This window comes from Excalfactoria chinensis, chromosome 23 (assembly GCF_039878825.1).
Source record: "Excalfactoria chinensis isolate bCotChi1 chromosome 23, bCotChi1.hap2, whole genome shotgun sequence".
Lineage (NCBI taxonomy): Eukaryota > Metazoa > Chordata > Aves > Galliformes > Phasianidae > Excalfactoria > Excalfactoria chinensis.
Genome location: NC_092847.1, coordinates 2,901,434 through 2,924,528, shown reverse-complemented (window position 1 = coordinate 2,924,528; position 23,095 = coordinate 2,901,434). Strand labels below are relative to the sequence as shown.

Sequence of the window (23,095 nt, the reverse complement as noted above, 5' to 3'; positions counted from 1 at the left end):
AATCTCTCCTCGAAAGGCCTAAAAGTGATAATTTGATTAATGAAATGGTCGGATTTACAGCCCCGAGGGGCCTTTCAACTCAGAATCCATCACTTTACGCCTGTTACTCAACGCCAAACTCACTGAACGCGCTGCTGAAGTCGCTGCAAACTGCATTAGGGATATTAAATAATTAGTAAGATTAATGCTATAGAGCCTGGGCAGAATCCAGACTGATTAGTGCTAATTATCTTCTGCCTATATCAATAATTTATCCTTGTTTTCCCCCTTTGGAAGAGCAGGCAGTGCCCCGTTCCTGCGCTCAGAGCTGGAGGGGACGGTGCCTATTTGACCCATTAACTAACTACAGAATTTCTCAGTAATCCCCAACAGATGAGCATCAAAGAGGAGACCTATGGTCCGGGCTAATCCCTTTATCATGAAGTAATGCTACAGAAATCAAATACCGGCAGTAAGTCGGGAGATTAACGACAAGCTGGGAAAGGCACAAATTAAATTGCAATCTCCCTCATTGCTTTGCACAATGCCAACGGTGCCAGCAGGAAAACAAGGTTAGAAATCACTTTATAAAGATGAAAATCTCCTTTAATCCCTGGTTTGGTTGGTAAATAGCGTGTGCAGAGCGGGCTGTGCCCCATCCCCACTGCCTACACCCGGGGAGGGCACAGTGAGATGGGCAGAGGAGAGCAAAGGAAAAGGCTGGAGGGGCTGCAGCAGTGAGTTGCAACCCACTTCTGCTTTTCTAGCTCAGAAACACCCAAATGAATAATGGATTCCCTTCCTTAGGACATGACCACATGCTGTGCAATCCTGCAGCGCTGCTTTGCTGCCTGGAGCAAACATGGGGCAGAAGCTTTGGCCACGAGCCCCCAGCTGAGCACCCCATGCATGGACCAACCATCCCACTGCTCCTGCCCCACTGGTGCTCTGTGTCCCTAAATGAGGCACTGCAGCTGCACGGTGCACCTTCCCCTTGTGGCTTCTGGAAGAGACAAACCAAACTGAGCAACAGCAGCAGGGCAAAGGTGGCAGGGGTTACTTCTCTTATCCTGCTACAAGGGAAAGAAATCCAATTAAGCCTGTAAAGCAGAAATCTAAAGCCACTAAACCAAAAATGCCCCTCCTGCCCTAACCCAGGCTGTGACACTCATCACCATGAGGGATCACAGCGCTGACAGCAGGAGGGCGTGCAGCAGTGGGAGCAGCAACACTCAGGGGATCATAGCCATGCTGGGGCAGTGCAGTGCCCATTGAGTTGGGTTCCCCCCCCAATTCAGGCTGCAGGGGATGCTCAATGGGGCAGCCCACCCTGCAGTGCCACACAGCTGTGCTCTGTGCCGGCAGCATCGCCCCGAGCAGCTCAGCACTGCTGACAGGTAATGCTGATTTATACAGCGGAAATAAATGAGTCTGCTCTGCAATTTCACCTAATTTTGTCTCCCATTTCAATTTTCCATCTCTCAGCGTAACGCCGGGTGGTTAATTATGTTTCCATCTTCCTTCTCAGATAATACACCCCCTTGTACCGCACGTCGTCGCTTCTCAAAGGGTCTCATTTTACCTTTCATTTCACCACCTAGCACAGCTCTAAATTTAATCAGCTCGTAATTTGGGGATATTTTATCCATTAGGCCTTTGTTATTGTGAAGTAAAATGGAATCCTTGTCTTTTAATTCGCTCTCTAATAATTCTCCACCAAACCTTAATACAAAGGGCTTTTTTTTTCTCTCCCTTCCCCCTCCCACCCCCCCCCGAAGACTAATTGAACGAGGTGTAATTACAATATCCAGGAGATGATATGGAAGCACCTGAACTGTGACAGCCCCCAGGGGCTGTGCCTGCTGAAGGGACCATGCTCAATGGGGATGGGGCCACATTGCAGCTCCTGGACCCCCCCCCCTGCTGAGAGCAGGAGGTGCAGCATCATTGCTGGGCAAGGTTTGCTGCCAGGAGGAGCCCACTGCCCCTATGTGCATCCTCCCATAGTGGCACACAGTGGGGGGGATCAGTGCTCAGCACACACAAAGGGAAGATTTGCTCCCCCAACCCATGATTGTTTCCCATATGCAAACCTCTGCTGGGCAATGGGATGTGGGCCACAACCTGAGGGATCCTCCGCTCGCCTTTGAGGTGTAAATCAGCCTTCCCTGAATTAAAACCCCTGCTCTCATTCAGAACACCTCCCATTAAAGGAACTGATGGAAAAAGCCACAAAGGACTCAACAAATCAGCAAAGCAATTTCATGTGTAGGGGAACCCGGGCAGAAATGTCCCTCTCTGTGGTCTGATGGCACTAAAAAGCAGTTGTGAGCATCTTCAGCCCCATCGCCAGCATTACCCCTCAGCTTCACAATGAAGAGATCTTCCGCAGAGATTAAATTGGATTTAATATTTCACAGTCTGCTATGTACATCAGTCTGCAGCAACATTATGTACCCCGGAACGGGAGCACCTCCATGCTGGGTCCATGAGCCCCCACCTCCCCTCCAGCTGCAGAGAGGAGCCAGAGCACATTGTGGGGCACAGTGCTTCCTTCCTTAATGCCACACTCAGCCCAGGGCTGCAGAGCCTGCACGTGTCCAGCACTGGGATCTCCCTCTTTATTCAGCAGTTCGATGCAAACACAAGCAGCAATTTGGTGTCTGAGATTGGAGCTGCAGGAACAGGCATTAAACTTGCCGCCTCATTAATGCAATTACAGAGGAAGGAAGAACCAGCAGTGTGCTCTGTGGAAATGTTTTGCCATCTCCAGAGCTCGAGGAGGTGTCGGATCACCCCGGTACCACCACTGTGTGCAGCGCTGAGCTGGGTCTGCTTCCAGGTCAGGGAGAGGGAGGCAAGAAGGATATCCGTGCAACTCCCACAGCGCTGACCTTGGCTGTTTTAGCTGAAAATAAAGCCCTGCTGTCTGTCTGTCTCCATAACTGCCAACAACACGAGCATTTTATTTCAGAGGATGGGAAAACGAGCCCATTTCTTGGCTGCAGGGTGCATCATGGGGCAGCGGGGGATGTGGAGCTGTGAGGCTTTGCATCAATGCTGGCACCATCCCATCCCATCCTGGCCTGGTAGCATTGCGATGTCATCAGGGCTGGCTCCAGGTTGCAGAAGCTACCGGGTGACCTGCAGGAGAGGAGATGATGAGCACCCAGTGGATGCAGACATAACCTGCTCCTTGCATCCCACAGGGCGGTTGTTCCAGGATTATTTGTGACCCCCCCTCACTTTGGTGACTGTTCCCACTTTGGGGTCTGTCTGCACTGGGAGGCTGAGGGCTGAGAGAGGGAAACCATGTAATGCACACCAAGAGCCAAAGGCAGTGATGGGGACCCAAAGCAGAGAGACCTTCCCAGACATCCACACACACACTTGAGCAGGAAAGTCCTTTTGGTGATCCAAAATAAAGGCAATAATGAACCCCTCTCCCCTCTCAACACTTCTTTAATGTGATAATTTTACTGCAGGGGATGAGGGGTGAGAAGAGCTCCAGCACAAGGAATAATTACCCTCGTCTGCATGAACAATGATGAACAAAATTATGCAACTGATTAACCGTGACATACATGTAATTATGAATGTGTTTGATACAATTTTAATTACACCTTGTTCTTCGGGGCGTTCAGCAAGCCATGAAAATAACCATCATGTGGTGCTCTGCCACTGATGGCCCCGGGTGGGGGGTGGAGGGGGCTCGGGGCTGACATACCTTGGTAGTCTTCACTTTGTTGCCACTGCTGCAGCTCCAGCCTGAGAGGTCGGGCAGCACCTTGCACTCCTCCCCGACAAGGCAGGGCTCCATCTGGCACCACCACTTCTGCAGCACGATGGAGGCTGGGGGAGAGCAGCCGTCAGTGAGGGGAGGGGGTCCGCTGCTCCCAGTGCCCCCAGAGCACCCCATTGCCTATCATCGCCCCCAGTACAAAGCACAGCATCAGCCCCATCCCTATAGAGCAGGGGAGGTATCTCTGCTCCAGGCCCCAGTGCTGATACAGAGCTTTGTGAGACTTGTGTAACCCATGCCAATGGATAATTAGAGGGGGCTTCCTTATCCTCAGGAAGGACAGCACAGAAGTTGTGTAGGTCAGCGAAAGTATTAACCTGGGTATTTCCTGGCACCATGCACAAAAGCACTGCAGGATGTGAATCAATAATGCACTGGCAGAGACTCCCAGCTGCTCCTGGTGGCCCTACGGTAACGGCACATGACATCAACCGATGAAATATATATAGGCTGAGCTGTGCTTAGTGCTCCTAAGTGCACTGATGACGGTGCTGCGTGGCCGAAATCACGTCCCTGCCCCTGCTGCAGGCACACAGGGACCAATGCTGGGGAGCTCCGGGTTGGGGGCAGTGATCACAGGGCATACCCAGCACAGCCTTCCTGCCCCAAAGATACTCACCATCCACACAGGAGGGGGCTGCCCGCGTGGTGCCAGCCACCTGCCCTGGGAAGCAGGAACACTTCACAGTCTGGGAACGCTCCTCTATCTTGTTCTTATTGCAGCACCTGTGTGCCGCGATGACCTCGCAGGTGCCAGGCTCCACGTGTGCTGCAGGAGAGAAGGAGCTGTGTGATGTGGGAACATGAGGCAGCTCAGCAATGGACAGCACCTTCCCAGCCCACTGTGAGGGTCCTGCCCCAGACCCCTGGCATCCAGCCCTGGCATCCTGAAAGCTCTCATCCATCACTGAGCACAATGAACAGCTTTTGGCACAGCAAAGCCAAGAGCCTTGCAGAAACAAAGGAGCGCAATGGCTAACCAGAGCTGATAATGAGAGGTGTGCTTTGCTGCAGGAGGGGACCGTTGCATCGTGCTGCCTTCAGCTCCCAGCAGAGCAGCACCAGCCTGGCCCCCAGCAGCACAGTGCAATGCAGTGCTCCCACTGCCCCGTCCTTGGGATGGAGGAAGGAGAGCCAGGATTGTGCTCCCAGCCAGCAGCAACATCACATGGAGCAGCAGGAACCCTGGCTGCTCTGCTGCTCCCAGTGCCATTAAAATATTAAGGCAGAAAGAAAACTAACGTGCTGCCTTATCACCGCTGGGATCTGGGTTCAGAAGCTGGTTAGCATCGCAAATCAATGCATTTCGCTAGGGAACGGCCCACGTAGGCACAATACAAATTAGCCAACCAGGGCTGGATAGACTTGATTCCCATGACCTGAGCACCACTGATCCCTGCAGGTCCTGTTTAATGAGCACCACGGGAGCTGCCTCACTGGGTATGGGCTGTATGCAGCTGCTGGGCAGAGAGGGGAAGAAGGGAGCTGCTTCCTGCAACGTGCACACGGATCCGTGCATGGGAAAGGCAGCCTGTGCCATCATTTGCTGTTATTTATTGTTATTTCATGGTCATTTTCTTTTAATGAACCATCGCTTTCATTTCTTGCCCATAATAATTACACAATTACCTATCCTGGAAGTATTTTGTAATAGCATCTCTGGCCATCAATTTAATCCTTCCTTTTAAACGCCGCCATAATTCAGTTTTAATGACAATCTCCACTGTTTCTGTACGCAGAAATTAAACACTTCGGTGAAAGCGAAAAGGAAATCACCATTACAGGACAAACGTGAGCATGACTGGCTTTGCTTTTATGGGATATTCACAGGACAAGCGGAGGTCCCAGAGTCTGGTTGGCTGTAAGAGGGCACCTGGGGAGCACACAGAGCCCCAGGGTAGCTGCAGCAAGCAGCCTATGGGAGAGAGCAGAGAGTGAGCGCAGCAAACCCTGCAAGCCTGGGACAGCTCCAGCGCTGCTGGCACACAGCTGCCTCCAGCAGAGCCCTTTTAAGAAACTCTTATCTCATGGAAGCATACAGGCGCTGTGAAAGCACGAGGCTTTTGAGTCCCGTGGGTAAAAAATAAAACAAGAATACCGTCCAACTCTGGCTGACCTTTAAGTGAGAGGCAGAACGGGGCTGCTGATGGCACAACCTGAAACGGCACGCTTTGTCTCGAGGAGGAGCAGGCACTGCTCTGTGCGCCCAGCCTAAGATCTCCATGCACTGGAGTCCACTGGGCAATGCTAATGCCTGCAGCACCGAGCAAGGCAGGAGGGTGGGGGGACCACGCTGCCCACCCAGCAACAGCCCCACTGCTACCATGGCTTAAATAATTCACGTCTTAAAATCACTGCTGCCTCAGGTGCATGCATTATTTAAAAGGGGTTTGCAGAGAAGTGCTTCTGTTTTTATTGCTCGTTATCACTGTGCGCCGGCTGGAGCTTTTTATTGGCTTGTCGTATCAGAACTCAGCTCTATCAGAACTCAGCTCACCCCGTTCCCCTCTGCAGCGCGTACAAGTGCACGCACACACACAGCTGCTCACCCAGCTCCCAGCACCTGATGCTCACAAGCAGAGAAACACATCCAGGGATTGCATTGAGAACTGTTGATAATGTGCCGGTGTGGAAACCCCCATTGCTGGCAGTGTGTCCCACTCAGCTGGCCAGGTCTTCCTCCTGCCCTATGCTGAGCGATGGCTGTGGGTGATGGCAAAGATGGCACGTTGGCTGTCACACTTATTGGAAGGTGCTGGGGCTCCATCCAGAGCTGCAGGGCTTGCTGCTCACATAGCAAGGTGCACGTGGGATCGGGCTGCCCGTGAGGAGTCCCCTTCTCCATCCCTGGATGACTCCATCTCTGCACGGGCTGCTTCAATCCAATTGCACACACCAGGACACACTGCTCTGCTTTGACATCAGCATTCTCCAGGTGAGACTTTACTCCAAAGCCAGATGTTAAAACGCATTGTGTTCCTGGAAGGCCAACAGAGGATCTGCACGTTCCATCCTTTCAAGAAACGCCTGAGTTTGTAGGCTGTGAAATCCTGTGTTTCTATAGTCACAACCGCATCCTTCCTTCTGCAGTTTTTCGTTGGCAGGTGACTGAATGCAGCGCTGTGCATGGGCAAAAGCACTGCATGTGTCTGGCCCTCTGTGTGTGCCACCTGTCAGCAGCAGAGGTGCAGCAATCCCAGCCTGCACCTCCTGCTCAGCTCGGTGTGCAGCAGCGTAACCGCGGGCTTTCCAGGGGAAAATGTCAACAGCACCGAGAATGCAACCTTAGAAAAGGGCATTCCCAGCATAACCTTTACTAAAAGATGCCCTAAACGAAGCAAAAGCACAGGGCAGACAAGTGGAAAATGAATGCTACCAACCACCACAAAACGGGGAAAGCAAGAAACAGTGCAAGCAGCAAAACTCCTACAGCAACCATCAAGAATGTGATGCAAGAAACCTCGGCAACACAGAGACACAGAGCAGGGCTGGATTTCTCAGCGTGTGCTCCCATTATGCCCTCTGTGCTGTGGATCAGCATTTGCCCAAATAAGAAGCACAGCTCTGGTCCTCTGTGGGTAAATCTTTGCAAGTGAGAACCCCCAGCTCTGCCTGTGAGCATAGGAGCACATCGGTGCTTCTTGCACACAGAGTTACGCATAACTCCCAACCCCATACACACACATGGGGCACCTTCCATAACTCACTGAGTCACAGCTGTGTCACCTCGGGGTCTGGCCATGCCTCAGGGCAGTGCTTTTGGTAATGGCTTTGCTTGGAGCCAGACCAGATCCCAGCAGTGCCTTCCCCTGCACCCTCCAGGTTGGAAGGGGAAGCGGGTAGCCCTGACTAGCTGGCTGATAGAGCCCCTCAAGAAGATACGCTTCAGTTTTAAGCAATGAGGATAGGGATTATAGGATTAGAAGTGCTTTAACCGTCAGGGAAAAACGACAGAAATAGGACAGGGTTAGGTGTGGGGTCAGGCTGTTCAGTATATTCAGATTAACCCTTGGCTGCCTGCTCCCTCAGAGGCAGCCCCGAGGCACAGAGTGCATCCAGCTCACACCGTGCCATGAACCCCCCCCGGCTGCACAGGAGGGCAACGCATCACTTCCCTACCTGAATGACTCCTGTGGTGGGTGGAGGCCAGCGTCAGTCTTCCCCATAATGTGGTAAGGCAGAGAGTGAGCACTAAAACCCGTCTGCTCAAACTTTGTACGGCCCTTTCGCTCATTCTGCCAAGAACAAGAAGAGAGGCACAGATGGGGAGGGGCTGGGGGTGCCCCAAGCGTGCAGCCATGGGGTCAGGCCTTCCCCCAGGGCAGTGGGGGCACGGTGGGGATGCACCCGCCTCCCCTGGGCTTCATCTGCAGCAGGACAGCAAGAAACCACAGCAGCAAAGAGGAGCACCGTTTACCTCTTACCGGGGCTTCCCGCTAACAGCCGTGCATCTGCCGACCACAGGTGTTGGGAGCTTCACAGACAGCTGACATCAGAGCATCTGAAAGGGGAGACACAGACGGCCCCATGGGCATGCTGCTGGCAAAGCAAACCATAAGAAATCCATTTCCAGGCGTTTCCATGTGTAGTTATGTGCTCCCATCACCTCCTCGGGGGCCATCCCAATGCCCACTGGGATCGAATGGGGTCTGAGGCCAGTGAGTGCATCCCCACAGCGCTTCAGTACCAGCCCATATGTTACTGATGGAGGCCAGGGATGAGAAGAAAGAACACCAGGGCTCTCACCTGCACCCCACAGTGCTGCCCAGCATAGTGGTGGGAGGACAGAGCTCCAATGTCCGACAGCCCTCTAAAAGAGGATCCTGCTCTGGGCCAGGCTGGGGCAGTGAAAAGCACTGATCTGATGATGTTCCAGTACAGAAAACACTGACATTTTATATGAAAACAAAGTGATGTGAGGTGGTAAAGGGCACTACTTGTACTGAAACATTCCACAATGGATCGGGCTGTTTTTAAACTGACATTTCGAAATGGAAAGCATCGCATTTCAAAACGCTGATGCAAAGTGATGTAAAGGGACACTTTCCATTCTGATTCTCCAAGCTGGGGGGGGGGGGAAAGAAAAACCAACAGAAAATGTCACCCAAAATGTTGATACTGTCCCAGAGGAAAGTGATCTCGACACGAAAGTGTTTTATGCTAGAAAATAATTCAGAGGCACAAAAATACTCCTTGTTGGTACAGCAGGACAGCAATGGGGCGGTGTGGATGTGCAGGTACATCAGGACAGCAATGCAGGCAGTGGGGCGGTGTGGATGTGCAGGTGATGCGGACCCATTGCTGGATCTATCCCTGCAGATCTCATGCCCACAGCCCAGCCCGGTGCCTTGAACTGCTCTGCAAGAGGACTGTGCTGGCTGGGAGACGTGCACGATGCTCACACATAAAGTCCCCTTAGGATAGAGAAACACAGCATTGCAGAAATTGCTATTTTGACAGTTGCCAGCCTCCAACACCGTGAGGCACCAACTGCAGATGTTCAGTCTGACAAAAGTTTTTCAGCCTGGAATGTCATCTTGAGACGAAGAGTGATGTGGCGGCACATCAAAGCACTTCATTTTTGATTGAAAACATCGCTGTTTTCTGTTCTCTTTGGAATTTGGTTATATTTTCTGTTCAAGTTCTGTTAGCTGCTTTCCGCCCACCTGCAGGAAGTGCAAGACGCCCGACCCACTCTGCAGGCAGCTCTCAAGCACAGCCACAGAGCTGTGCAGGGCAAGGCGCAGGTGGGCTTTGCAGCAGAGCCTCACATGCAGCTTTAGGGACCTCAGCACTGATGCAGAGGGTAAGAAGTCCCAGCTGTGAACCTGGAGGCTCCTCCTGCACTTGCAGAGGTGGCCCTGCAGCCAGGGATGCTCCGGTGCTGGAGCACAGCCCGGTGCTCACAGTGCTAATGAGGGGTTCTGTCGTGCCAAATGACGTGCCAAGCTCTGGAAGTTGGGAGTGCTCCTTGCAAAGGTCCTCATGAGCTGAAATAATTACAGGCAGCAAAATTCTACCCAGAAAAAGAAACAAAGAGACAGGGGAGGCTGGATGTGAACTGGCTGTCTGTGCTAATGAACGCTCCAATACAGCTCCAGCACCACCAACCTTTGTGCACACCTGGCCCAAGAGATGTGCCATTTGTTTGAAAGCTATTTTAGCACTCCCGCTATTTCAGCACAGCCTGGAACTCTGTTGTTTTTGCTGGATGTAAGAAGAGTGTGCCCTGCTTCCCCAGGGCTCTGCAGTGCTGGGCAACCCCAAGAGCCCAACAGGCACAGAAACCTCTCTGTGATCACTGCAGATGTTGCACTGCCTATTGGAGGGGCGATTTGATTTTAAAGCCTCCCTGAAGCACCAAGTCAGACATCTCAGCACGGAGCACAACGGCAGCACTCTTTATACCCACAATTTTGGGTTAATGCTGGCCAGCAGCTGGCTACACTCCAGCTCCCTGAACAGCACTGATGATGCTTAATTAAAGGCGAGGGTGGGGAGTCATAGCTACAAGGCTGCAGCTGCAGAGCTGGGGATGCACACAGGGAGCTGCTGTGCACACCTGGACGGACACCATCAGGAGCTCTGTGCAGCAACTCCCACCCTGTATGTGGTCCCTCAGCTGCACTGCTGCTCTCCGGAGCCAAATTGCAGAGCTCCAGGCTGAGCTGAGCCCACTCATACGCTTCAGTTTAGCTCCAGCTCTGAGTGCACTTGCAGCACTACAGCTCACAACGTCCCACAGCCCCAGCACGGAGGGCAGCACAAGGCATGAGCTTGGCAAGCTGGCAGGGGGCACACACGAACATAGAGTGCTGCTTCCCATAAATGAGCTCTCTCTCTGTGCTGGTAGATTTTCAGCTCCTTCCTCACTCCTCCCGTGTTTGCAGCATTTTCTTCCCAGCTCAGTTGAGCAGGAGAGTTTTTAACTTGAATGCAGCTCAAGCACGACCCTGATTGCTGTCCCCTCACCCGGTGAATCCCACCTTCCTTCTGCTGCTGGCGTCCTGAAGGTCAGCATTGACCTCACCCTCCCCATGTGCCAGGAGCACCGTCACACACCAAGGGTGCGAGATCCAAACACGATCATCAGCAGCCAAGGGAGCCTCGGCAACAGCTTGGGGGCAGCTCGAGGTCCACCAGGAGGTGCCACCTTCCCCCGCGTGGGCTCTTTGTAGGAGCGTGGGTCCCCTAGTGAAGGTGGCACCTCGCAGAGCGCGGGCATCCTGCATGCCCACGGGCTCGTCCAGCCCCGGCGGCCGCAAGCCCCGCACCGCACGGATGGGAAGGCACGGCCGCTGCCTTCGGAGCCACTTGGCTGGAGCGGATGGCAGCGCATCACCCTGCACGCTGCGCACCGGGCTCCGTGTGTGTTGTCGGCACCGACCCGGCACATCGCGGACCGAGACCCGCTGTGTGCCGCAAAGGAAGCGCTTCTCGCACCCCCGGGAACGGCCCCCCCGGAGCTCCCCGGTTCCCCCGCAGCGCGTCCCGCTGGGACAAGCCGGGCACAGCGGCTCCACCACCGGCTCCCGCGACGGCCCCGGCCCCGACGGCCCCGCAGCTCCGCCGCGCTCGGCTCCGGCCCGAGGTCCGCTCCCGTCCCGCCCCAACTTCGCAGCCGGCAGGGCCAGACTGCAGGTACCTGCCGGTGCCGTCCGTGCGGGCCGGGGCCGCCGCTGTCCATGGCCGCCGTCCGTGCGCTCCGCAGGGTCAACGCCTGCTCCGCGGCCCGTTGCGGCCGTGGGCCGGCTGGCATCGCCGGGCGGTGGCGCCGGCAGCGCTGGGCTCGGTCCGCTCCGCTCGGCGGGGCTGGGCGGCGGCGGGGGCGGTGGGGCGCGGAGCCGGGCGGCCCCGGTGCCCGCGCCGGCGCGAAGGGGCGCAGCGCCGCCTGCCGCCGCCTCCCCGGTACCGGAGGAGCGCTCCCGGCCGCCCCCCCGGGCTCAGCCCCCCGATGGCCCCGCGCTGCTCTGCGGGAATGGCGCGGCCCCGTCCCAGTTATCCCCGCTGCTCATCACCGGGGCTGTTAGGAATGGTCAGTCAGAGAGCGGATGGACCTCCCCGACATGTCCACCTCCCTCCCCCAAATCCTGGGGCATTACCCCGGGTTTGCCCTACAGAGCGCTCGGAGCAAATCACAGCCCCTCAGAGCCTCCGCAGCACCGCGCCTGGTCCAACACCGCCAGCTTTGTTCCTATGAAAGGCTGCAGGACAACATCCTCACCGGGGAGCGTTTCCTTCGTCTGCACGGACCCACAGCACGAGCCTAGGCGCATCCTTCTATAATCTCGCTTTGATTTATGGCATCTCCAGTTCAGATCAGTGACAGCCCAACACAGAGGCACTGCCCGGCCCCACTACATCCCATCAGCTCCCGGGGCAGTGGGGATCTGAGCCTCCTCCACGGGCCGAGAGGAACCCTGAAACCAGGGATGCCTTACACCCTTCATAACAATAGATTCTCTCTGCTATTTCATTAAACCGAACTTTCTCGCCCCCTTTTTGAAAGGGAAAAAATCACATTACCACGTTACGTTGGTTAGACGTGGCTGCTCAAAGGGGAAAAAAAGCTCTACGAGATTAACCCAAACTCCAATAATAAGATATTAAGGAAATACGGGCATCGTACTCTTCAGATCAGAGAATAATGGGGAAATTAATGGAAAAAAATTAATACAACATGAAATTAAGTCTGCTCTTTGTATTCATTAGGCAGTTTGTCAGAGTCCACAAATGCAGCTCTCTGTTGCTGTGATAAGTAAACACAAACAGATTACTTTCCAGATCACCAAGTTTTAATGGAAATTATCAAGCACAAACACAATCAAAACCACCTTTCACGTCAGCCAAACTCCAATTAAATTAGGCCGGATTATTCAATAAGGGAGCCTCCAAAATCAAGCTCTTTATTGATGTAATGGCATAGAAATACAAACTCGCTGCTTTCCAGATCACAGCATTTCAATGCAGGGGAAGAATTAACACTTCAGCAAAGCTGATTTCATTGGAATTCCGGTGAAGAGAGCAGTAATTTCCCTTCACTCCTCGGTATACTCAGTGGACTCCCTGCATTGTCCTCATTCCTGGCTCTGACTCTTCCAGGAGTCTTTTACATTGCTGTAGAGGAAGAGAAGGGGGGGAATAAAGCTGAGTGCCCGTAAAGGCTGGCAAGGAAAGGAGCTGCACAAGAAAACCTTCCAGACACTACAAGGAAAAGAATCATTTCCCCTTTGGCTGGAGGGCTGTGTTCAGCCACTCTGAAGGGAAAGCTGCAGTCACAGCTGAGCTCCGGGTGCAGCACTCTGCAATCAAATCACCCCTTAAAAGAAATAACAGTAAATTCTGAACTTCCCAATTACGAGGGACAGGCAAACCTTGGAAACCATTAAGAGCTGCTTCTTTTGGTGATGGATTATCCGGAGCGCACAGAGCTATTTGTGGAGCTTCACCGTATTACACTAATTATAAATTAATATATTGCTCATTACACAGTAAAGCTGTGCAGCCAACTAACGCACCGCTGCAAAGGGCTTCTTTTAAAACATCCTTCAGTACTTTTATGATCTAGATGTTTAATTTGCTCACATACTGGCTTAAATGCCACCAACATATTCTTTCGCATTTTCGTACCAGAAGATGCATTACAGCTCATGGCAATCTCCCCGCTGTGCCCAAAGCAATCACCCCCTTGGGGGGAGTGGCAGCAATTCTGTTGTGCTGAAAGGAGCTCATTACAGCTGGGGGTTGGAGAGGCCTCCAGAACAGGGAGAAAGGAACTGAGGTTGTGGCAGGGATCCCACACACAGCGCTAACGAAGGGACACCCAAACTGGTTCCATGCAGGGTGAGCACCCAGTGCAGCACTCAGGCAGGGCAGCCCCGGCTGGGACCTGAAGGGTGGGAAGGAAACAAGAGGATGGAGTTGGTGATGTCCAAAGCAGACTCAGGGGACGCTGCTGGGCCTCCCTGCGTCACTCACCCGTAGTCCCGGCACACGCACCAGCAGTGCCAGGAAAGGAGCACAGGGACAGAACGCAAGGAGGAAGCTTGCATTGAGGTTTGCAGGGAGGATGAATGAGAGGAAATGTCGCTCTCTTTCTTGGAAAACGGCTATTAGCACTGCATTGTTTTGGGGAACGTTCTTGCAGCGTGTTTTTATGTCAGGCCATTCTTTCTGCTCTGCGCGTAGCGGAACGGAAACACGAGGAGCACGAAACGAGGTCAGACTTGCACTGAAGTCACTCCGGACGCTGCAGGTTTTCTCTTTCCAAGGAACGCATCCTGGTGACTCAGCCGTGCTGGGCAGTGGGGGATGCCCCTGAGGACCCCAGGAGGAAACTGCGCTGGTGGGGAGGGGGGACGAGGGGAGGAGAGGGGCCGCGTTCCCCACCACTGCGCGCAGTCTGTGCCGCCCCCTGGTGCCCGCTCCGCTTCGCAAAGAAGATAGTGGGGAACTCTGAGCAGGGAACGAGGGAATGGGAGCTGGGCAGAGGGCAGGAGGAGGCAGCAGCGTCGGGCAGGGAAGAGAGGGCAGCTCCAAAAAGCAGCCTGGGAAAGGGTGCGTGCGTTCAGATCTCACCGAGAAGCGCTGCTGAACGGTTTGCAGCTCGGGAGAAAAAGAGAATCATACAATATCCATAGGATGGGCTCAATAGTCTGCTTAGGGGACAAGGTTCAGCCAAGGACGCGATGGAAGCCCTCAGCTGTGAGGGTTATGTTTCTGCAAGGACCTGAAGCACAGATCTGTGTGGGAAGGATGAAAGCAGCTCCCTGGTGTGCAGCGGGACATGCGGGTCCCAGCAGATGGACTCAGGTCTACTTTACACAGACAAATATCGTATTATTTTGCAGAATGTTTGTTGCCATGGGAACCCCGAGGCTGGAGGTGCTGAGATCAGGCCCTGCGGGTTGTGCTCTCCGAGCTGCCCGCTCACCCATCCAGCAGCGGCGCATCGCCCTGGGGCGGCTGAATCTGCATCCCGAGCAGCGCTACCGCAGCTCCGGAGGAAGGAGGAGGTTCTGCTCTCAGCCCCGTCAGCTCTCTCCGTTCCTCTGCAGCACGGCTGCTTATTAATAGGTCGGCGTGACCGCTGGGGGCTGGGTCTCACCGCTGAGCGTGACGAAGCACTGCCACGGGCGGCAGATGCCGGGTCGGAGCAGGAGGCTCTGCGGGAGCTGGGGACCATCCCGCAGCCGGGGAGGATCCGTCCCACAGGTCCGGCTGAGCTTCAGGTGCCCGCTGCCATCCTTCACAGCCGAGAGAGCTGAGGCTCACAGTTCCATCACGGGGGCACTGTCGTCTCGCACCCGGGAACCGCCGCCGCTTTCTGTCCCGGTGCTCGTCTCACCCGGGGGGGCGGCCCTGGGGCGGGGCCAGGGGCGGGTCTCGGCGCGGCTCGGCCCGGCTCGGCCCGGCATGCTGCTGCGGGTGCGCTCGGCGGTCTCGCACCTGGTGGCGGGGCTGGGCCCCGGGCCGGGCACGCAGCCCCCGGCCGAGCCCCGGCACGGCGGTGGCGGTGGCAGCGGGGCCGGGGGCGAGGAGGGGCCGCGGGTGGCTGCGTTCTGCCGGCCGGCCTTCCTGCAGCTGACGCCCGAGGAACTGCGCCGCGCCGACGACCACACGGGGCGGGCGGTGCAAAGCCCCCGCGACGGCCGCCGCCGCCTGCCCTGGAGCACGGGCTACGCCGAGTGAGCGGGGCCGGGCCGGGCGGGGGGCAGCGCCGTGCCCGTTGGGGGGCTGCGGGGTGGGCGTTCGGGGCAGGCGGCTCCGTTCTGCCGCTCCCGAAGGCGGCCGCGTCCCTCCGCGCTGCTCCGAGGCTGTCACCGCTCGGCGGCATCAGCGCTGCGGTGCGGAGCGGTGCGCGCTGCGGGGGCTCCCGGCACTGTCCGGTACTGTCCGGTACTGCCCGGCCCCGGAGAACGCGCTGCGGCCTCACCGAGCGGGGAGAAGCGGGCCATGAGAAACGAAAGTGGGTCGAGGCGGCGCTGAGCTGTGCGTTCCTACACGAGAGGGCTGCCTGCCGGCTGTCTGCCGATGGCTCGGCTGTTTACGCTGTCCCCCATCCCCTCAGCGCTTGAAGCCCTTCCATTTTCTGCACTTATCTGCCCGATGCCCGGTGCTACACAGGGAACTGATACTGAGGGCTGAAGGAACTGCCCCCATTCTTGCAGGACATGGGAGAAGGGAATTGAAGCTGTGTTGGGAACGGGACCTGACCCTGATTTCCCCTTTGGGAGCTCACTCTCTTCTTCTTTTGCTGGTTTTGAGTTCCACCCATAGCTGAATGCAGATGGGAAAGGACAGGAGCTGAAGGCCACCTCTGCTGCTCCATGCTCTGCTCCTGCAGCTTTGCACGAGCTGAGCTTCCCTGGAACCTCCTGAGATGTGTTTCCTCTGGGAGGTGCTGGGGTAGGGGGGCCCTGCACTTGTTCTTGCAGGAGCAGAAACCCTGCAGATGCTGAGGGGAAGGAAGGAAAACTACCCCGTGCTCAGCAGTGGGACTTCTCCTCTGTGTCCCAGGACTTCTTTCTGCAAACCACTTGGAAAGTCCATGCCCAAACAGCTCACTCAGATGTGCACATTTACAGCTTCCCCTCATAAGCAGGTTTTGCAATCCAGACCTGGCACCTGCTTCATCAGCACAAGCTGCAAAAAGTTTGTGTGAATCTTCCTGCTAAAGTTCTGCTGGTTCCATTTTGCATCCCCCTCCTGTGAGCTGCCTGCTTCCTCTGCAAGGTGCAGGTTTGGGTTGCAAGCTGTGCACCCTGTGCAGTGTCTGTGTGCCTAGGCTGGGTGCCTTGAGGCTGGGATGGGTTTGGAGCAGTGGTGGGGATGGAGGAATTTGGTGCTGCTGGGGTCACCTCTGCTACACTGCTGCTTGTGTTCTGCAGTGTCTCTGGGTGAGCCCTGGCATTTCGAGTGCAAAAGGGAGAACCCTAATGCTTTGTTCCCTCCTGGCAGGGTGATAAATGCAGGGAAGAGCCAGCACAACGAGGACCAGGCGTGCTGCGAGGTGGTGTTTGTGGAGAGGAGGCCCAGCCCCAGGGGCCGCCTGCCTTGCAGGGATGGCAGTGGGGAGCCCAACAGGGTGAGGGCATGGTGGGAGGCTGCTCCTCTAACAGCTGTAACCCTCTGCTCCTGTCCACCTGCTCCCTTGCAGGCATCACTGAGCCCCCCCATATCTCCCTACAGGGCAGGAAGGGGTTTTATTTCCACTACTGGGCCCTGTTTGATGGACACGCGGGCAGCGGTGCTGCTGTCATGGCATCCAAGAGGCTGCACCTGCACATCTGTGAGCAGCTGCGGGACCTGGTGGACATCCTACAGGACCCCTCCCCACCTCCCATCTGCTTGCAGCACGACTCCGAACTGAGCCAGGCGGAGGACAACGGGGAGGTCCCCAGTGATGCTCTGCCACGCTTTCACCTGGAGAAGGCAGTTTCCCATGAGAGCCTGGTGATCGGTGCCATTGAGAATGCCTTCAAACACATGGTGAGCTGCAGATGCTGACTGGCAGCATTTGCTTTGCTCCTGTCTCCTCTGTTAGCACACAGGTCTGCAGTGACAGCTACAGGGCAGCTCCTGCCCTATTGCTCTGCCTCATTTTGGGGGGCACAAAACATACAGGCTTTGGGCTCTGTGTGTGAAGATGGTTTCACTGGGCTCTGTTCCAGTTCCTGCCTCCTCCGCAGTGCTGGGGAGGCTGTGTCCTGGGCTGCACACAAGACCTTGGGGTGAGCAGGGCGATGTGCCCAGCCTCAGCTGGCAGCCAGGGTGCTGACGGGGCAGCTCAGAGCTATTTCGGACTGCTTGGAGCTCTGCTTGCTGGCAAGGGCTGCTTCCCACTCTGCCCACAGCTCTCCATCTCTCCAGGATGAGCAGATCGAGCAGGAGCGGGCATCTCAGCACATCTCTGGGGGCTGCTGTGCCCTGGCTGTTGTCTACCTCATGGGCAAGTTCTACGTGGCCAACGCTGGTGACAGCAGGTACGTATGGCCCCAGCCAGACTGAGGTGCACCCCAGTTTCCACCCTGTGCTGTCTGTGTGTGCCTGCAGCACTGAGGGAGCTGCAGAATTCCTTCCCCACCTCTGGCACTTGATCCCTGCCTTCCCAGCGGTGTTTGTGCTTTGCAGGTGGTCCTGAACTGGCCTGGGGAATGAGAATTGCCCCCAGCAAAGCTGCTGAAAATGTGCAAGCATCAATTTTGGGGCACGTTTTGTAACATTTCCAGCAGAAGGATGTACAAATCTTTGTGCAGACGAGGCCCAAGGGAGCTCAGAACCCAAGGACTTTGCCTGACATACATTTCCTTGGGTGTATTACTGTAGTTATGTGTAGGTGCGCTCACAGCCTACAGTGTCTGATGCTGAGGGTGAAGCAGCTCTGAATGCGCTTCCAGACCTGGGGTGGAGGAGGTCCTGGCCACTTTCTGCTGGAGGTTTGCAGAGTGATGTGGCAGGGACCATAAACACAGGCTGGGGTGATGAGCAGGGACTGCTGGGTGTTATGGGTCCTGTGCTCCACCAGAGCTGGGCACACCTGGGCCCTGCATCACTGCAGGGGATCTGCAACCCTCGGCAGGACAGCAAGTAGGACAGGTGGGCCAGAAGTGCCAGGGATCCCCCTGACCTCCAGGAGCATCTCATAAGCAGCCATTTTTTAAGCCATCCAAAACTCAGCCCTCCTGCAGGGAGCTCACCCCCAGTGCTGGGCACTTGCACCCATGTCCTGCTGCTGGCAACTTCTGCCTGCGCTGCATGAGGTGGAGGCTTAATAACCTTCGTGCTGCTTCTCTTCCAACCATAGTTTGCCTTCCATTTGCCCCATGCTTCTCTTCCATTTCCCTGTCTTCCCTCCCCTGCCCTGGGTGCTGGTGGGCAGTGGGGAGAGGACCTCTCCTCTTCTCTAACCTCATCCTTCCATGTCTCATTGCAGGGCCATTATCATCCGTAACGGGGAAATCATTCCAATGTCCAGGGAGTTTACTCCAGAGACAGAGAGGCAGAGGCTGCAGTTCTTAGTAAGGAAGACCTTTCTTCTAACCTGACTCCTGCTCACCCACCTCCTGAGCCCTGCCTGAGGCTGCCCTTCTTGCTGCTGTGCAGCACAGAGCACCAGGCAGTGCTGGGGAGCACTTCTGTGCCCTTCACCTTCAGTGTCCCATCGTGCATTCAAGGGGTCCCTGTGCTCAGTGCTGGTTTTTCACCCAGTGCTCCCAGGGGGAGCTGCAGGGTGCTGGCAGATTGCTGGCTTTCTTTCTGAGAGCTCCCTGTTCCACGTGTCCTGGGCAGACCTCTCTGTGCTGTGCCATGAGACTTGTGAAGGTTATAAAGGCCTCTCTGACGGCAGCGCAGAGAAGGAGGTGTTTATGTTAGAGGAGGTCTTGCTGGATGGGATTTCCTGCCTTGCAGCATATCTGAGAGAGCACTGTGCTACTTTTTCCTCATGTCTGTGTTTGAATGACTGAGGGGAAGAAGTTGCTGTAAGCAAGATCCTCCCCAGCTGTGATGCACTCATGGGCAGAGGGCCAGGCGTGTGCTTGCTCCACTGCACAGTGGCTGGGCTGTGGCCAGGGCTCTCTGTGCCTGAGCACCAACACTGCCATAAGTCAAAGGCTCCTCTCCTTCCTCTCAGCTGTGCTCCACCTGCACTTTGCATCACTGTCTCAATCTCGGCTGTGCTTGGGGAAGCATTGGGGCTGCTGGGGGGGAGGTGGGACATCAGATGTGGGCAAGGTCCCTGGGGTTCCAGCTCCAGGAGCAGCGTGCTGGCAGCTCTGCATGGGGTGGTGATGCCTGTGGGGATGCTGGTGATCACCCAGCCATGTCCTGCGGCTCTGTGCTCTGTGCTGCTGCTTGCCCCTGGCCATAGATAAGATGCATGCTTGGTAAGGAGACAGCAACTTGCATCCCTGGGTGAGAACTGTGCTCTCTGCTGAGCTGCAGCCCCGGAGCTGTGGTTCTGACTCCTCCTGGGCCAGTTCTCCTGGAATTTGCCCTTTTTATGATCCCTTTTGGGTTTTTATGTCCCCAAACTCCTTCAGGCTCTGTGTCCTGAAATGTGTGCCAGCTTTGAAGCTGTATTGTTACCACTACCACCTGAGATGCAGCTTATGCTGTCCCCACTCCAAGGCCCCACAATGTCCCACGGGTGTACCTGGCTGTCCTGTGCCATGCTGGGGTGCTCTATGGGCAGTGCTGGGCAGGACCCTGCTCTCCTGGTGCTGCAGCTGAGCCCTCTGCTCCTTCCTGCAGGCGTTCCTCAGACCTGAGCTGCTGGGAAAGGAGTTCACACACCTCGAGTTCCCCCGCAGGATCCAGCCCAAGGAGCTGGGGAAGAAGATGCTGTACAGAGACCAGAGCATGAACGGCTGGTACTGTGCTGTCTGGGTCTGCTGCTGCATGTGGCCACAGCTCCAGCCCCCTCCCCATGTCCCAAAGGGGCCTCATCTCAGGGCACTGGCCAACAGGTTGCTTCTGCTTGTTTCATTCAGGGCTTACAAAAAGATTGAAGAGGATGACCTGAAGTTTCCACTCATCTATGGGGAAGGCAAAAAGGTACAATGCTGGGATGTGAGGGGAGGGGTCCCTGCTCCCCTGGGAAATGGGGACCTGGTGGCATCACAGTGGGGGCCCTGTCACTGTGCAGGGGTCATTCCCTGTCTGCCCTTGCTGAAATGGGGGTCCCAGTCCATTGTTCCCAGTGCTGTCAGGGTGCCAATGCCATGTGTATCATCTCTCCTGGGAGAAGAGATAGAGGTGAGGTAGCTTAAAACTTGCATTTGATTTTGCCTTTCTCCAGGCTCGAGTGATGGCCACGATTGGGGTGACGCGGGGCCTGGGAGACCACGACCTCAAGGTGTTCAGCTCCAACATCCACATTAAGCCTTTCCTGTCCTGCTTTCCAGAGGTGAGCCCATGGGCTCTTGTGATGGCTGGAGTTGATTGGGGTGATCTCAGAGAGCGCTCAGAGCACCTGGTGGTGGTGGGGTGTCCATGAGCCCACTATCACCCTCACATCCTGTCCCAATGTTTCCCAGGTCAGGGTGTATGACCTCACACAGTATGAACACTGCCCCGATGATGTCCTGGTCCTGGGCACCGATGGGCTCTGGGATGTCACCAATGACAAGGAAGTGGCCAGCGTGGTGATGGAGGTGCTGACAAGCTATGAGCCCAATGACCCGTGCAGGTGAGGGGGAGACACACAGGTATGTCCTGCACCATAACATCTTCCTTGGAGCAGCGTTGTGGCCACGTATCCCTCTGTACACAATGCTCCTCTGTATGCATGGATCTGAGCTTTCCCAGATCCCCTTCCCTGCCCCTTTGGCTCCCTCAGCTTCTCCCTCCCCCTGGGAACAGCAGTGGGGTGCAGCATGATGCTTGTTGGGCTGGGGCTGACCACTGTTCTCTGCCCAGGTACACCATGGTGGCCCAGGAGCTGGTGCTGCGTTCCAGGGGCATCCTGAAGGAGCGAGGCTGGCGGCTTCCCAACGACAAGCTGGGCTCTGGAGATGACATCTCTGTGTTTGTGATCCCATTGGGTGGCCCTGGCAACTACATGTGATAATCTGACAGCACTGGGCAGAGGGGTCACACTGCCTGGATGGCCGTGAGCAGGATGCTGGCGCTGCCCAAGTCACCTCTCACTCCAGCACTCATTTCCTGAGCTGACCACGAGAAGAATGAGGACCTTGCAGCCTCCTGCCCAAAGCACCCCCCTCACCCACTGCATCCCTGCCCTCTGTAGAGATGGAAGGACAGAGCAGAGACTGGGCTCAAGGGCTGGTTTTCTTGGTTGCTGTGAAAAGCCTCAGTGCTCTCCAGCTTCTCTGTGCATGCTCAGCACCTCGCCCTGGTCCAGGTGTGCTGGTTACAGCCCTGTGACTGGGCTCTGAGTGCCTGTACCCGGTGAAGTCTGTGCTTGCTCCTGCAATCACCTCCTTTTCCTGCCCTGTGACATTTGCACCATGGATGCTGAAGCTTCTGTCTTGGGATGGGTGTGGATTGGGGTCCTGCTGGCAGTGGGATAGTGTCCATCCCAGCTGCAGGTGCTGTGAGCCCTAAGGATGCCCCAGTCCTGTGCTTGTCCTCTTTGGCTCCTGGGCCCTGTCCCCAGCTGGGCACACTACCTTGGTCTCAGGTTTCTGTGGACGTGACAGGGCTCAGTCACAGAGCACCTGGGAGGAAATGAGCTGTTGCACTCTCATGGTGTTTGCCAGCCCCTGGCTGTGCCATGGGTTCTGCCCACTCTTCATGCCTTGGATCACCCACTGCTGCGTTTCTAGAGCCAATTATTTATTATTAACTGGAGAGCTGAGCTGGAAAGTGTCTAAATTCCTTCTTGGTGTGAGGTGGCAGCCGGTATGAATGTAGGTCTGTTATTTCTGAGTAGTTCTAATTTGGCAACTGTTGAGCAGCAGTTCCAGAGCGGCCCCGTTCAGCCAAGCTTAACAGCTTAAAATGCTGCATGAATCTGCTTAGCTGGGGGTTGGAAGCCTGCAATAAAAGCAGCTTGGTTGTGCCTGGGAAATGGGGTGGGCTGGCTTTTCCCCACACTCGGAGCTGGTTCAGGGCAGGGCTGTAGCTGCAGTTGTTTTCTCTGCAGTATTGCATTCTGCATCTGGCATACCTCTCACCTGGGGGATGATGACTTTCCTGCACCTCTGCAGCGTTGCACCGTGCCAAAGCACAGAGGCAGCTGTGGGGACAGCTGAGCCCTGTGCTGTGCTTTGGTGATGCACCGTAGCACCTGTCCATTGTCACTGCGTGTCACCTCCGGGGCGTGTTCCTCTCTGTAATCAGCGAGACGTAAATAAACTGGGTGCACTTAGTGGGGAGTGAAAGTTATGCGGTGACGTTTGTACCTGTGTGCATCTCTGTGTCGCAGGGGATGATGCTGGGGTTGGAAGAGCTGCCCTTGTGTGGCTAAATAAAGGTCGTGCCGTTCGCAGTTCCATCTTTCTTGCGGAGCTCCCGCAAAGACGACTAACTTAAAAGCCAATTAGCGCTGATTAACTCGTGTAGGCAGGTTGGGCGCCATGTGAGCCGCTGTCCCTCCGCCCTTGCGTTGCTCCCACCGCGCTGAGCCACCCGGGGCTGCGGGGTTGGGGCTGCGCTGCCCGGTGCCCCCACGGCTGCTGAGGCTGAATTTAGCGCTTCCTCTGCGGTTCCCTTCTTTACTAAAGAAACGTTTCCTTTGGAGCCAGCTGCTGGCCCGCGAGGGATAAATTAAGGAGAACTTGTCTCCGAAATCTTAAAATAGAAACGACTTACGGGGCATGGCCTGGGCTCCGACGTAACCCCGCTGCC

The 23,095-nt window shown here is 55.8% G+C and overlaps 2 protein-coding genes across 4 annotated transcripts; one reads left to right on the top strand and one right to left on the bottom strand.

The window, feature by feature from the left end:
- Positions 1–2,228: 2,228 nt before the first annotated feature.
- Positions 2,229–11,566, bottom strand: TAFA3 (TAFA chemokine like family member 3). Of its 2 annotated transcripts, none has more exons than XM_072356037.1 (6): positions 11,427–11,566; positions 8,199–8,282; positions 7,901–8,016; positions 4,401–4,550; positions 3,707–3,831; positions 2,229–3,123 (listed from the first exon to the last, which is right to left on the bottom strand). In XM_072356037.1, the coding sequence occupies exons 3-6, from the start codon at positions 8,013–8,015 to the stop codon at positions 3,112–3,114; spliced, it is 402 nt and encodes a 133-aa protein (XP_072212138.1). In that variant the 5' UTR covers position 8,016; positions 8,199–8,282; positions 11,427–11,566; the 3' UTR covers positions 2,229–3,111. The 2 variants fall into 2 exon arrangements, with proteins under 2 accessions (XP_072212138.1, XP_072212140.1); XM_072356039.1 differs by having other exon boundaries at positions 8,206–8,282.
- A 3,325-nt stretch (positions 11,567–14,891) lies between these two features.
- Positions 14,892–22,632, top strand: PPM1J (protein phosphatase, Mg2+/Mn2+ dependent 1J). 2 transcript variants are annotated; one of them, XM_072355930.1, is made up of 10 exons: positions 14,892–15,012; positions 16,742–16,868; positions 16,973–17,272; positions 17,654–17,766; positions 18,717–18,801; positions 20,036–20,154; positions 20,275–20,338; positions 20,583–20,690; positions 20,821–20,972; positions 21,203–22,632. In XM_072355930.1, exons 1-10 carry the CDS (start codon positions 14,924–14,926, stop codon positions 21,348–21,350), a joined length of 1,305 nt encoding a protein of 434 aa, XP_072212031.1. In that variant the 5' UTR covers positions 14,892–14,923; the 3' UTR covers positions 21,351–22,632. The 2 variants fall into 2 exon arrangements, with proteins under 2 accessions (XP_072212031.1, XP_072212030.1); XM_072355929.1 differs by lacking the exon at positions 14,892–15,012 and adding an exon at positions 15,165–15,468.
- Positions 22,633–23,095: the final 463 nt, after the last annotated feature.

Coding starts and splice junctions, on each gene's coding strand:
- PPM1J (XM_072355929.1), top strand. CDS start 15,197: ATGCTGCTGCGGGTGCGCTCGGCGGTCTCGCACCTGGTGGCGGGGCTG. Junction 20,155..20,274: donor GACCAGAGCATGAACGGCTG/GTACTGTGCTGT, acceptor TGTTTCATTCAG/GGCTTACAAAAAGATTGAAG. Junction 20,973..21,202: donor GAGCCCAATGACCCGTGCAG/GTGAGGGGGAGA, acceptor TTCTCTGCCCAG/GTACACCATGGTGGCCCAGG.
- TAFA3 (XM_072356037.1), bottom strand. CDS start 8,015: ATGAGCGAAAGGGCCGTACAAAGTTTGAGCAGACGGGTTTTAGTGCTC. Junction 4,551..7,900: donor CCACCACAGGAGTCATTCAG/GTAGGGAAGTGA, acceptor TCTCTCCTGCAG/CACACGTGGAGCCTGGCACC. Junction 3,832..4,400: donor AGCCCCCTCCTGTGTGGATG/GTGAGTATCTTT, acceptor GCTCTCCCCCAG/CCTCCATCGTGCTGCAGAAG.